This window comes from Diadema setosum, chromosome 1 (assembly GCF_964275005.1).
Source record: "Diadema setosum chromosome 1, eeDiaSeto1, whole genome shotgun sequence".
Lineage (NCBI taxonomy): Eukaryota > Metazoa > Echinodermata > Echinoidea > Diadematoida > Diadematidae > Diadema > Diadema setosum.
Genome location: NC_092685.1, coordinates 46,178,736 through 46,192,399, shown reverse-complemented (window position 1 = coordinate 46,192,399; position 13,664 = coordinate 46,178,736). Strand labels below are relative to the sequence as shown.

Below are 13,664 nucleotides of genomic sequence, written 5' to 3'. Positions count from 1 at the left end.
GAGATCTCCCGTCGAAAACGGGAGAGTTTGGAGTCTCTGTCTCTGACATATTCTGGCGATAAAAACACAAATGATATAGATGATCATGTTAGACCTGAATGTTGTCTCATGTTTATCCTTTCAATAATATAATTTATGTTCTATTCTTATTTTCTGCTTTGCCATTCACCAGCAGGCCCTTGATTTCAATTTACAGTAACACAGTGGTATGTATAGGCCTACAATATCTTTTTTCTTTCTCGTGATATGTTTTATAATTACGCGCTTCACATTCATTCATCCCTGAATGATGATTTCCAAAGAGCATGATTTTTACAGGGATCATTCGGCGTTGGCAGGAAAAGTTATCATAATATTATTATATCGTTAAGTGTGACCACCCGATGGATACATCACCGTGCTTTCCAGGTCCAGGATTGGGCGTAAAATCATAGATAATTCAGGTAGAATCAAATGTTTAGTACAGTTAATGGAAATGATGTGGGAATAAGTGTACTGACAAATAAAGGTTACTCGTATAAAATTGTTATGTATGATAAAATTGCCATCAGGAGCTTTAAATCCCCAACAAATGGAAGAGTGTTACATAAAGCAGTGGCGGATCCGGAGGGGGGGGGGGGGGGGTACCGGGCGTGCCCCTCTTTAATTTTTGTTAAAACAAAAGAAATAACAAGAAAAATGGGTGTGTGTGCCGCCCCCCCCCCCCTTTACGGAATTCTTGAATCCTCCCCTGTAAAGAGGAAGAGAGAAAACGAAAAAAAAAAGTCGGACGCACACAATCATGATACACTCACAACAACCCAAACTCGGACGTTACATAATATACTCGAAATCCGTATTTACATGAAGCTTATAGGCCCTATGGAATATTAATTTTTATTTCGGTGTGTAAATATTTTTCTTTCATACAGAACCTGAGTAATATCAATAAATATCAGACTCTCAAAAATATATCAGCTTGCTAAGAAAATTAACCACTAATTTTCCTTCGCTTTTAGAGAGAATGCTGTTCTACTGGTATCATGTATATTTTTACGTGTAGAACACATTTTCAAACACACGTTAAATATAGGATGTAAATAGTTTGATTACCCTAAAACGTATACATACATATTATTTCTTTAAGGCTATGTGTCCGGCACTGTTTGACACCATATTAAAGTAAGACTGTCCGGCACTGTTTGACACCATTATATACATACGGTCATTATACATTAAATAAACCTGATACTCTCTTAAAAAAAAAATCGAGTGAAAAATGTTCACTCCTGAAGGAGTGAATAACAGAAAAGAGTGAATTTATAGTGAAAATGGAGTGAATTTTGAGTGAAAATGTTCATTTTCACTCATTTTTAGAGTGACCTCAGGGATCACTCGAAGATTTTACAGTGATCCCTTGCTGCACATTGAGGTATATACACTCCAAAATTATTTTTCATTCATAAGAGTCCTTCAAGAGTGAACATTTTCACTCGATTTTCTTTTTAGAGAGTATACTATTGCTCATTAATGTGTATAGGGTATATCCACATAATCATGTTTAGTGTGATAATCTCAAAATAATCTCAAAAATCTTGATCACGTGCGGTATAACGTCCATTCTGAATGAAATGTTCTGATGCATGTATTGGCATTAAGGACTGGAAAATGGTGTGCATGATAATATTATGTTATCGTATTTTATAGTGCATCGTGATGGCAAGGAGGGTCACGTAAACAGTAGGCATAATACCTCCCCGGTTATCGTCCCTGCTGTACTCTTTGGTAACAATAGTGACTGAGTGTTGCTATTTTCATTGCAATCTAACTGTCTTTGCTTTGCTTTGTTTCCCAAGTAAGGGCCATAAGGAGTATGGGTGTATACTAAGACAAGAGCTATCACAATTTCTGACTAACCCAGAGCTGTCATTTCTCTGTTAATGATGATCATCATAGTCATTGCTTTCTGTCAATTCTAGCAACTGAATTTCAGCTATTGCCAAGGTAGCTATTACCAGTTTCTCATTTGCCATGGAATAATACATAATTTTACTTTGAATACATCATCGACATTTTTTTTTTTTTTTTTTTTTTTTGCTTCGTGTGATATTTTATGGTCTTAATCCCAAGGCTCAACATTATTTAGTGGTTTCCAGGTACAACAAGAAATACAGATGTCGGGTCATCATGACATGCACTTTTCAAGAAAAGTTATGTTTTGGTGGCCCGATCGGACCACCAAATTTCATTGTATTAATGGCAACCAAAAGAAAAAGTTCGTGTCGAGCCTTGCTTTTATATAGTTAAAACCATACATGACATCATGCTTCAATTTGTAATTTAGGGGTAATGGTTGATTTGATCTCATAAAGTTATTTTTGTCTCATCATTATCGTCCGGGTCATGGTAGTACTCCAGTTTATTTTGTTTTAACAGCATAACGAATAACATGGGATATTTTGTAGATGTAACTCATCGACATTTCAAACTAATCATAACCAATCAGCTTCTGTCTGTTGTTTATACCACCATTGGCACCGAAATGTGTCAACAACGAAGTTCTTGAATGATTTTTTTTTTTCTTTACTGTTTTCGTCACTTTCCTATATAGTACACGAATTACGATCAGGGGCCGCGGATGTCACACGAACACTTTTTTTTTTCACAAACACAAATAAAAGATCGGGTAAATGAAACATAAAGGACAATAAACCATTCCGTCTGAGGATTCCTCCAGTAAAAAAAAAAAAAAAAAAAAAAAGGGGGAGCACTTCCATCCAAAGTGACCCTCATGACCCCCCCCCCCCCCTCTCTCTACACGCACACACAACGGATTTCCGCGGGCCCCAAGAGCATACTCAACAAAAACAAGAATCCTATATGCCGTTATTAATTTCAAGGAAAGATCTATATACCCTATACATGGTAAGATTATAATGTCGACATAAAATTGTCATGTTTAGGGCTTACCCAGGCAGTTTCATCACTGGTAATATAATTTATCAAAATATAACGTTAACGGACTATGTGACATGGGCACTCTCGAGTCTCTGCATGCGAATGAGAATACTGTCTTCTTTCATCTGCATTTCATTGCCTGTATTTGACTCTCTCGTTCACTTTCGTTCGAGTTCCCCTCCCCCCTTTCTCCCCCTCCCCCCCCCCCCCCCTCTCTCTCTCTCTCTCTCCCTTTCATAGTCTACGTTTCCCAATTCTTTTATAGTTTGAGCACACGCACATATTTTTAAAAACCCTTTCATTTGAAGATGACCAAAGAATATACGCGCTGTCGTATCCATCTGCATAATGATTTATACTGCATTGCATAATAATGCATAAATAGGCAGGACGTTAGTCCGATATCCGTTAATGCTAGCGATGATTGCATCCTTTATAATTTAGTTTGAGTTTTCTTACAAAGCGAAGTTTTGGACATACTTTTGCAGCCAGTGTTATGATATAGGAGACAGATATATACAACACATTGACCTCACAAAACCCAAACCATTGTTGGCAAATTCTTCAATAAGGCGTGAATGAAGATCTAACTGGTAATTAAAAGCAGATTACAAAGTGCCCCTGGATATAATGAACACGATGTAAACGAACTGCAGACGGAGCTGGTTTGGGAAATATAAGGAGATTCCACGTGTTAACTATAGCCTTCCACAAGCGAGCTTAACGATTTTCAACATGATATATTTTATTCTCGTGTGATATATGTTTTATGAGTGTATAGATATAGACGGGAAAGGTTACTGTAACAGCACTGAAACAGCTTTTCTGATCCATATCTATTTTGTCTTAGTGGATCATACATCTATTTTAGGTTGATTTACTTTATTATCTTTTGATAGGTACACTATATATTGGTTGAAAGTTTGATAAAAACTATCAACACTAATATAGAAGTCATTTTGAGGTATAAACCTCAGATTTCACTTTCAATATTGCAATGAATTAAATTCACTATGTGCAACATACTGATAAATATTAATTTCATATTTATAATATAGGCCCCGGACACCTTCAGCAAAAGGGTGGATGGGAGATCTATAGAGCTCTTGGTGGCTCGAGCATGGACTCGAGGGATGCCCGCGGAGAGATGCCCTCTTCCTCCTCCTCGTTTGAATGCACGTGTCACCCCCATGGCCCAGCAAGCCCTCTACTCGACGTTCGCGTCTCACTATGCACACGTCACACACGCACGTACACTAAACACACAGGCACGTGCACTGTACTCTTTCGAAATCTAGCTGCATCATCATCATCGCATGATCACTATAATTATCAAGTTGCACAACAAGAACTTGTACGGAGCTAGCTTCGATCGTGACCAAGGACTTTTCTAGTTGTTTACCATTGTTGTACACCATTCACCACTCAAAGCAGTGCTAAGGAGAGGCGGCCAATTGAATCAAAAGTGCATCATCGGTCATAAATAGGAACTCAAATTTCATGAACACCACCGGTGACCGACCGCGACTGGGGGCTGTGTCGGCCCAGCTGAGGACTGGACGCCGGTATTGAAAGGACGAGCTTCGGTCTACTGAGTACTCTACTACTGTATACAGCTAACACAGCCGACTGCTTTGCTACCGGACTGGTACATAAACTACAGCGTAGTAATCAGTGGTATACTGAGGCGATGTGATAACCGTCAGTTTGGAGTGTGGTACTGTAATTCAGTTGCGTCATAAATGTCTGCATGCTGCAGATCGCTGAGTTTTTCCTGATTGTGATGAACACGTCGCAAATCATCCCGATTTTCTAAGCTAAACGCAAAACCCAGCTAGTGCTGAAGTGAAGGTTCAAGACAGAATGTGGATTTTTGGCTATGGATCACTCACATGGAAGACAGACTTTCCTTTCACAAGGAAAGTTGTAGGATGTGTGACTGGTTATGCACGCAGGTTCTGGCAGGGAAGCATGGACCACCGTGGGGTTCCAGAAAAAGTACATACATCATATTCATGTTTTCATTATGGTATAAATTGAAAAGCATATTTCTATGGTAAATTTCCATGTGCTATATCATGATATGTGATGTACCGGTATTCCCTTTGGCTTTGTTATGTACCTTCCTAAGCTCGAGCTGTACAACTACAGTGTACATGAATGTGAATGATCAACACTATCAAGTACAGTAACATGTCAGTTGCTCTATCATCACAAGGGTCAGTATCATATTTTCTAGCCAGCACATAATTTGTATGTATAACTGCTTCTTGTATGCTTCATCAATTTTCGGGGAATCCAGGAGTTTAGGGGCCAAAGGTAATAGCCGGTAATGACTCCAGAATGTTACTTTTTGATCATTCTGTTAGAGTGTTAGCAACATGTTAAATCCTAACACATCTTTAGTAACTTGAAGCATGCTGTTTACAGGCAGAGACAGGAGTGGCGTGGCGCTAATTCTTGTCCGGAAGTAGGTTGCAGTGAATTAGTAGTATTACATTAATGATAATAAATAAAAATAGAAACACCATGTATACTGTAGATGTATTAAACTTGATGATGTTGACCAAGTGCCAGGCATTCTATACCGGGTAATTAATTTTCAACATCTTTCATGGAAAACATACAGAGCAATTAAAATTATGATTATTTTTATCTTCATTTGCAGCCTGGGAGAGTGGTTACTTTGGTGGAGAATCCAGAGGTAAGTGTAAACTGTGACCCGAGGAGCGCATTATCCAGTCAAAGTAACTGAGTTCATAACTCTGCTGACTGCTTCCAATTAGGGAGGTGGCGTCCCACCTCCCTGTTCCAATATTGCTCACAGTGTTAATCATCCAAGGTCATATTCCCAGGGCTGCCAACTCTCACGCATTTTGGTCCTTTCTCACTCTAAAACTTTATTTCATTTGCATGCATTTCTATTGATCTCACTCATTTTGACTCCTAAATTATAGCATTGGCCTATGAGAGTCTCATTCTCAACTAGTTTCCAGTGTTGGCAGCTGTGTATTCCTTACATGTGTTAAAGGGTGTGTACAGTTCTGGTCGAGGTGTAGATTTAGCTTTTAACATTTTGTGAGATATTCAGGAACCACTCTATGAGATGTCAAAGAGCATGCAGTTCTAAGGGGTATCAAAAGTTTATTCGATGAGAATCGGTTTTGAAATGGCTGAGATATCCAAAAACAAGGTGAAACAAAGAGATCCTAATAAAGTTGGGGCATGTCGCCTTTTATTATTAGCACTTTTTTGGATATCTCAGCCATTTGAATACCAATTTTCATCAAATAAAAGTCGAATCCCTCCTAAAATTACATTCTCTTTCATATTTCATAGGAGGCTTTTCATTATCTCACTTAGGAATGTTCAAAACATGAATTCCTTCCTCACCCAGTACTGTACAGTCCCTTTAAGTGTTTCCTATCAATTTCTTCTTCTTCCTTCTTTTTTTTTTCAAAGAATTTGTAAAGAAAGAGGGAATCTTACTGCCACTTCTAGAACCAAGGTTTACATGAATATTTCACTGGAACCAGTCCGCCATGTTCAAGGGTATATTGATTAGCTTTTATCAACCTCATCCAAATCAAACTTGCACAAGTCATCAAGAAATTGGCTAAGTGGAAGAAGAGCTATAAATACCCCAATTGAATATGTGTCAATTCTATTGTGCAGGTCAAAATTCGTGTAGATCAAAGAATTTTCTGTGATCGATCTAGATTCAACTTTGGTGAGGTTGACTGTCTAGGAATTTTGTTGCAATGGTGGGATGATTATGGGGGATCTTTGTGAAGGAGGAAAGTAATGTTCATAGGAACCAAAAGTTCAGCCTTGGCAACCGTTATTACTGTTCAGTGTTGACTACAATTTTACAATCACATGGTCCATTCCTAGCTTTCTTTGTGTTGTGTTCATGGTAAAGACTTCATTTTTGTGTGTGTGTGTCATATTGCACCTCACAGTAAATTTGTAATATTGGAATGCCCCCCCCCCACAAAGAATATGACATCTGAAAAATCCAGGTTATTACTACATGTATTTAATTAGTGTTCTTTATGATTATAGTGTATTGTGTATTGATTTGTAAGTACACTTGTAGTACGTAAACAGAACTTTTACTGATTTATAATCCATATTTGATGGTCTACTTTGTTGAGGGAGAGATTCAATCCATATCTGATGGTCAATTGTGCTGAGATTCACATTTGTTTTGGTATCTCTTTACAGGAGAAAGTGTGGGGAATTGCTTACCATGTTGCAGAGAGTGACATAGCCTCTGTGAAAAAGTACCTGGACTACAGGGAGAAAAATGGGTACACCACCAAAGCGCTGACCTTCTACCCCCTGCAGCGGGAGCAGCAATCAGTCCAAGAGCCATTTCAGGTCCTGGTCTACATCGCCACCCCTGGCAACCCAGCATTCTTGGGACCAGCCTCTCTTGAGGAGATTGCGAATCAGATAGTCAGGTCAGAAGGTCCCAGCGGCAAGAACCGGGACTATGTACTTCACCTAGCCACCACGATGAGGGAGCTTGTGCCCAACTGTCATGACCCCCATTTGTTTGAACTTGAGACTATTGTGAAGAGACTAGCTCAAGAGGACAACATTTCAAGCATGGAAACAACAAGAACTTGAAATTTTTGTTTATATTTGTTTAAATCAGAGGTGCAGAATTGCTATAACAGTACGGCTGTATATAGAACAAGGGAGGAATAAAAATGATGGTGCTGAGCTGAAATATCCATGACAGCATTTTCTTCAATTTTTGGCCTCTCAAGTATCGTCTGTAATTGACTTTGACGTTATGGATACTGATGAGCACAAATATTGTATACATGGTTGATCTAGAATTTGAGTAAATGCATGAAACAGTACTCTATAAGACTAATTTATGAAGAAATTTTGACACATTCAGCTTAACTTTGTAAGCTTTGTCAAGATATATTTGTTCAGCAAGACATCACACTGATGTGGTGGAATTTTTTTTTCAATAAAAAAAAAAAAAGCAGCAGACAAAAAATATTACCCTTCTCTGTTGAATGAAATTGAATGTATCGGTACCAAAAATTATTTTACAATGTACTGTTGCAAGTACAGCTGTACTTCCAGAAACTTGGCGTAAGCTTCAACTTTGTCAATATAAGACCTTGTAATCACCACAGGCTTAACTATTTATGTACATTTAACATTTACTTTGACCTTATGCAGAAATACAAATTAACCTGCTGACGACTAGTTGCGAGTGTGCTCGGGCAGTTGTCTATTGGAACATGTTAAAGCAAAATTAGCTCATCCGCAGTGGATAAAGTGGATGTGACTGTTGCAAAGTTGACTGCAGTGTCTAACTCGGTATTGGTGTATCAAAGACAGGGTAAAAACATTTTCTTCAGGTAGTTGTTCATGTGAAATACATGTTCAGTTGTATGTACCTTTCAGTATGTCAATACTGAATTGCTCAGTCACTCATCTGATGTAAATTGTCTCCTTGTCAAAGCTAGTCTCCCTTCTAAGGCTGCTTGAATGGTATGTGTGTATTCAAACTCTGCAGTATATTTTAAGGCTGTACTTACAAAGTGAGTTGCTGTTATATTATATACAGGTATTTATGGGCATTCTTGAATGAAAACACTGTTGCTGAGAATGACAACTGTTGGCAGGCAAATAACATTCAAGCCACAATAAGCACATAAAGTGACAGAAAGGTATGGTAGTAAAATGTTCTAATTGCGTGGTATTCTGAAGACCCTAGTAGTGATGAAAGTAATGAAAAGAACTTGAGGGAATATAAATGAACATCCTCGTGCTATATTTCTAATACCAAGTGTATATTTTGGCAAAAATGATGGAGAAAATGTGCCAGTGGTTAATATACTTAACCTGTTGAGGACGAGTCCCGAGTATACTCGGGTAGGGGTCTATGGGAAATGCGTGTTGTAGCAAATCAGTCCGTCCTCAACGGCTTAATGAGTTGCTGTCAGTGTTTGTGATGTTGAGTGCTGGTGTACCTTTAGACCTCCAAAGTATGGCATTTGTCATTGGAACCCAATCAGTTCTAGTGGCCCTTGTCTTCCTAACCTCATGGCTCCGACAGTATTCTACTGGGTGTTTGTCAAAGATGCTACTCATTAGATATTGTTCAATTGATATCCAACATCCAAGTTGACTTGATTGCAATAGCTACACATATTTGAGTATTTGATTAAATGCTAATGTATGTTTGCTCTAATTTTTTTTTTCTTGCTTACATGATTTCTTTTATTGAGCATTACAGCAATGAATTAATTAGCAATAATTGATGACATATTGCACATTGAAGATAAGACTGTGTTTGTATGCATTATTTAATCTAAAGAAAGAAGAAATACTTTATTAGAAGATGGAGGTACATGTATGTATGTTTGACTTTGTGATTAAAAAATAAATCATATGTTATATGAATGTATTGTGTCTGCTGAAGTGAGAGAACAAATATATTGATAACTGTAATGTATACAATATATATGTATTAAATCATCTTGTATCTTAGGTGTTACAATTTAATCAGGAAGGTGGGAGAGAGAATAACAACTGATATAAACACACGTACTGTCAAACTCAAGTGAGGTACGTACTAAATATTTTATAGGTGATTCAGATGCAGTCATTGGTATTTCTAAAATTGTGCACAATTTAAGGTGATACAAGTGTTTGAAATTCACAGTCCACACATCAGTACATATCATTAAATGTGTCAATTTTACTTTATGTGATAGTATTCCTTAGACAATCTGAAAGTTCAGAATAATATCTCAAGAAAGAATTGATATTTGTTACAATGCATACCCAACTCACCTTACACAATAGTGTCACTGAAGGACACTTCAGGTACATCACAAAACATTATACTCTGCACTGTTTTTTGCATACACTGGCAGTGCCAAACAAAGGAAAATGAAACCAAAATACATGTATAAGTGAATTGAGAGATGTAAAAATATTGCTAACATACTATACATGTATGACAATCTTTTGAAATGTTTCGAATTTTTAGTGTTGATGCAGCCATTGCTGGATGAAAAGACTACAACATTTTGTAATGTCACAGGGAAAATGACAAAGAAATTATTAAAAAAAATATACATACAATATTTTCACATTTCTAGCATAATGTAAAATCACATGCCTTACCTCTTCTAGAAAAGGGGGAATACACCTGTAATATTACCCATAACATTTAATGTCGTATGTCAGTATGAAGTCGAGGAAACAAATATGCGCCTTTCATGCAAAATTTTGTGGAATATAGTACATCGTATTCTTCATATTTTCTTTATACATTGTATATTTTTCCATATGTGATGTAATGCAATTGCAGCACCAAAATTAAAGAATTCATAATTGTTCAATGGATTGGCCGGTTTTCCTCAAACTTTCACTGATGTGTTCATCTAATATTGCTATATTCACTCAATCCACATATGTCCTGTGGACTCTTCTTCCAACAAACTTTTTGGGACATGAGAAATCATGGTCATCTTGAAATTTTGTCATACACTGTACATTGTATCAGGGTTTGAGAACAATAATGTACAAAGAGACATAGAAAATCAAGACTCTTGTTACATTCCCTATTCAGAGAATCTCCTTGTATTTTCAGCAGATTGCAGTAATAATATTAATATATGTATAATGGTATATTATATTGTACAAATGTAGCATGATGGGGGGGGGGGGGGGGGGTTGTGTACCCGGACACTTAAGAAGTTGAGATTTAGATGAATTTTTCACATTGCCATTCTCAATAAAGAATATTCCAATACACAATGATGAGGTTCTGAAAATGATACTTAACAGTTCTTCCAAAGCAAAGCGAACAAAATCCATTTTTGTTGCAATTAGAGAACTTAACTGAAACCCTTGCAAATATATTTTGAATGTTGTAGCCAGCCTCCGTGTATTGTCTATGGTAATGGATTAACACTGAAGTTTGTTGTTTCTGACTTAAACTCGCGCACAAGTTTCACATCGCGTGCATGATAGAATATTGCACGCTTCTTCTGGTTGACTTTTAATCATGAAACAAATCGCCAAATTCTGCTTTAGAGAAGTTACCTCAAAAATTGGTATGAAATATTTATTCAAAAGCCATTGTATTTTTTGCTTATTTCATGGGATTTTATTGTGTTTGTGGAAGAAAATTTTTAGTCCGGTCCCACAACCTGTCCGGTCCCACAACGCTTGGTGATACCGGCATGGATCTCTTATATCAAACATGGATCACTTATATCAAACATGGAAATCTTTCATCAGACAAGGATAATAGTTATGGCAGTATTATCATCAGCAGTGTAAGCGTGTACACCTTTCATACAGAAAGTATGCTCATACATCGGACTCAAAAAATATGTTATGGACTTGCCGGTACGCACTGTATTTAGAAATAGTCGACACGGCCATTGTAATAAATCTCAAGCAGTCTTGCTCATCTTTTATTCATAAACAGTAGACATCTTTAATACCGTATTACATGTACTGTATACTGAAGTGAACATTTGAGAACAATACAGCATACAAACAGGGTTACCTTACATTGGCTAAAATTTCAGATATGAAGGTCATCATGAATACACCAGTACAAATGTACTGTAAAAGTGGTAACTTTTGCAGTATGGAAATTTTCGCGTGTTTTGCAAGACATGAAACTTTGTTTTAGGGCAAAATTAAAGCGTGCAGATTTTTTTTCTTTTGTGCTAGTTATCCTTAATAATACATGTACTTTATATTTTGAGTCTGTAGAGTCAATATTCCACAAATTTATCTCGGCTGAGGGAAAAAAAAAATACTGACAAGAAAATTTCCACTTTTACAACAGACACAAACCAACTGAAACTTTCTGTACACCTGTATGTAGTGATCAACATGTCTTACTACTAGTCTACTAGATGATTAATTTTACTTACCAGTGTCTACACCAACTGCCAACAAAAGATGCATTACATGAAAGTTACCAGCACCATTTATTTTAAAATACCTGTTTATAGTAAATCATATAAAATTCTGCATAATATACATTGAGTAATTATGAGCACCAATGATTATCAAAGTCAATCACAACCAGTGCAAGCCTCAAGTAACAGTTTTACACACACACACACACATACACACAAATGAATATCAATTGCAATCACACACCGCTATGACTGCAAGTGAGATGTTGTAATCTGTCCTACAGATGAAACATACTACAGTACAGTCCGGCCAAAAATATCAATTTTTCTGGTTTACATGCCTCACAACACATTCATTAATAGATTGCACGAAAAGAACATAAGTATTGGCATGATTTATGTTGTCCTCTGTTTATCACAAATTTGCATGTTACTGGTCAATATTTTGTTCAGAGGCCTACAAGTAGGAAATATACACAATTTTGAGGTTACAACATTATGGCTATTACTTCTTCTTTCTTAAATCAATTCATATGTAGATAAATCCATGATTCCCATACTACTCAATAGTTGTCTAAATAATTGCTTTGTACTGTATTTCAGAAGAGAAAGCAAGAGTACAGTATACATGTATTATATACCGGTAACATAGAAACTGGAAGACTTCATTTGTACTGTATTTGCTCTGAACTTTTACGAACTTATAAAAACCCTCATCTGCAAAGCATTTGAGGTATTCCAGAAAACATTTTCCCTGAAGTAAATGTAGTTGAGACATTATAAATTGCATTTAACACCAATACCTTAAATAACTACAACTCATGTTGGTATTGTAATAATTACATGTGGTAGGCCTATTTGATAACACAGATCCTAAATGATAATTTCAAAGGAAAGGGAAACATTTTTAGGGAGTGTTCGGGGGAAGGTTATAATTTAACTTTAGTATCTATGCTATGAATTGTGTGACCTTCTGCATATGTATATACATGTATATATATTATATATTGTGGCTTATTCTCATTAAAAAAAAAAAGGCCTTATGCTGCTGCATGAGACTTGGTAGGTTGTTAATATTTTATTGCATCATAGGGAAATTTCCTTTGCCCCTTTACTTGAAGTGCTAATAGGGTCAATTAAATATCACTGACACAACTGCAGGAGCCAACATCCATGTTTATGCATATTATGGTCAGTCATGGCTGAGTTTAAGACTGTAATTTTTAGCCAAGCTAGGGATGTACCCAGGTATGTAAAAAGGACATAGTGTTGTCAAAGGCCATACTTTTGGTTGCTCGGGATTATGAAATCCATATGGAGGAGATATTGATCTTGCCAGAGGTCATCAATGGCATAGAGAGTGCAGCGTAATGCAAATGGAGTCAGGTTCTTAACATTGAATTGAGCAGCAAGGCGACAGCCATAATTGGTCAGGATCAGAACCTCAACCAGAGCACAGGTGGGAGGCTCCACATCTTGGAAACCTCCAAAAATGGGCAGCTGCTGGCCCAGATGATACCGAAAAACTGCATAGTACAAGGGTTCCAGATGTATTGTCTCCCATTCCATTATTCACCAGCGATAATGAATGTCCAGTGTGGGGAGAATGTAACTCCCTGTAGTGTTCTGATCTAATTCTGCTTGCACACAGTGAACTGAGGTGAGCACCAACTCGAGTGTAACGTACAGCGAACCTGGTGTTACATAGGGAAGATTGCAGAACTTTGTGACAAACATGCAATCACTGTGACAGTATGAAACCTTGATATTTGTCCAAGTGACTTGGTCTAATCCACCTAC

General features: G+C 37.0%; 1 protein-coding gene across 1 annotated transcript; it reads left to right on the top strand.

Annotated features, from left to right (window-relative positions):
* Nucleotides 1-4,235: 4,235 nt before the first annotated feature.
* Nucleotides 4,236-9,663, top strand: LOC140231378 (putative glutathione-specific gamma-glutamylcyclotransferase 2). Its single transcript, XM_072311506.1, has 3 exons — nt 4,236-4,935; nt 5,606-5,641; nt 7,165-9,663. Exons 1-3 carry the CDS (start codon nt 4,801-4,803, stop codon nt 7,570-7,572), a joined length of 579 nt encoding a protein of 192 aa, XP_072167607.1. The 5' UTR covers nt 4,236-4,800; the 3' UTR covers nt 7,573-9,663.
* The last annotated feature ends 4,001 nt before the right edge of the window (nt 9,664-13,664 follow it).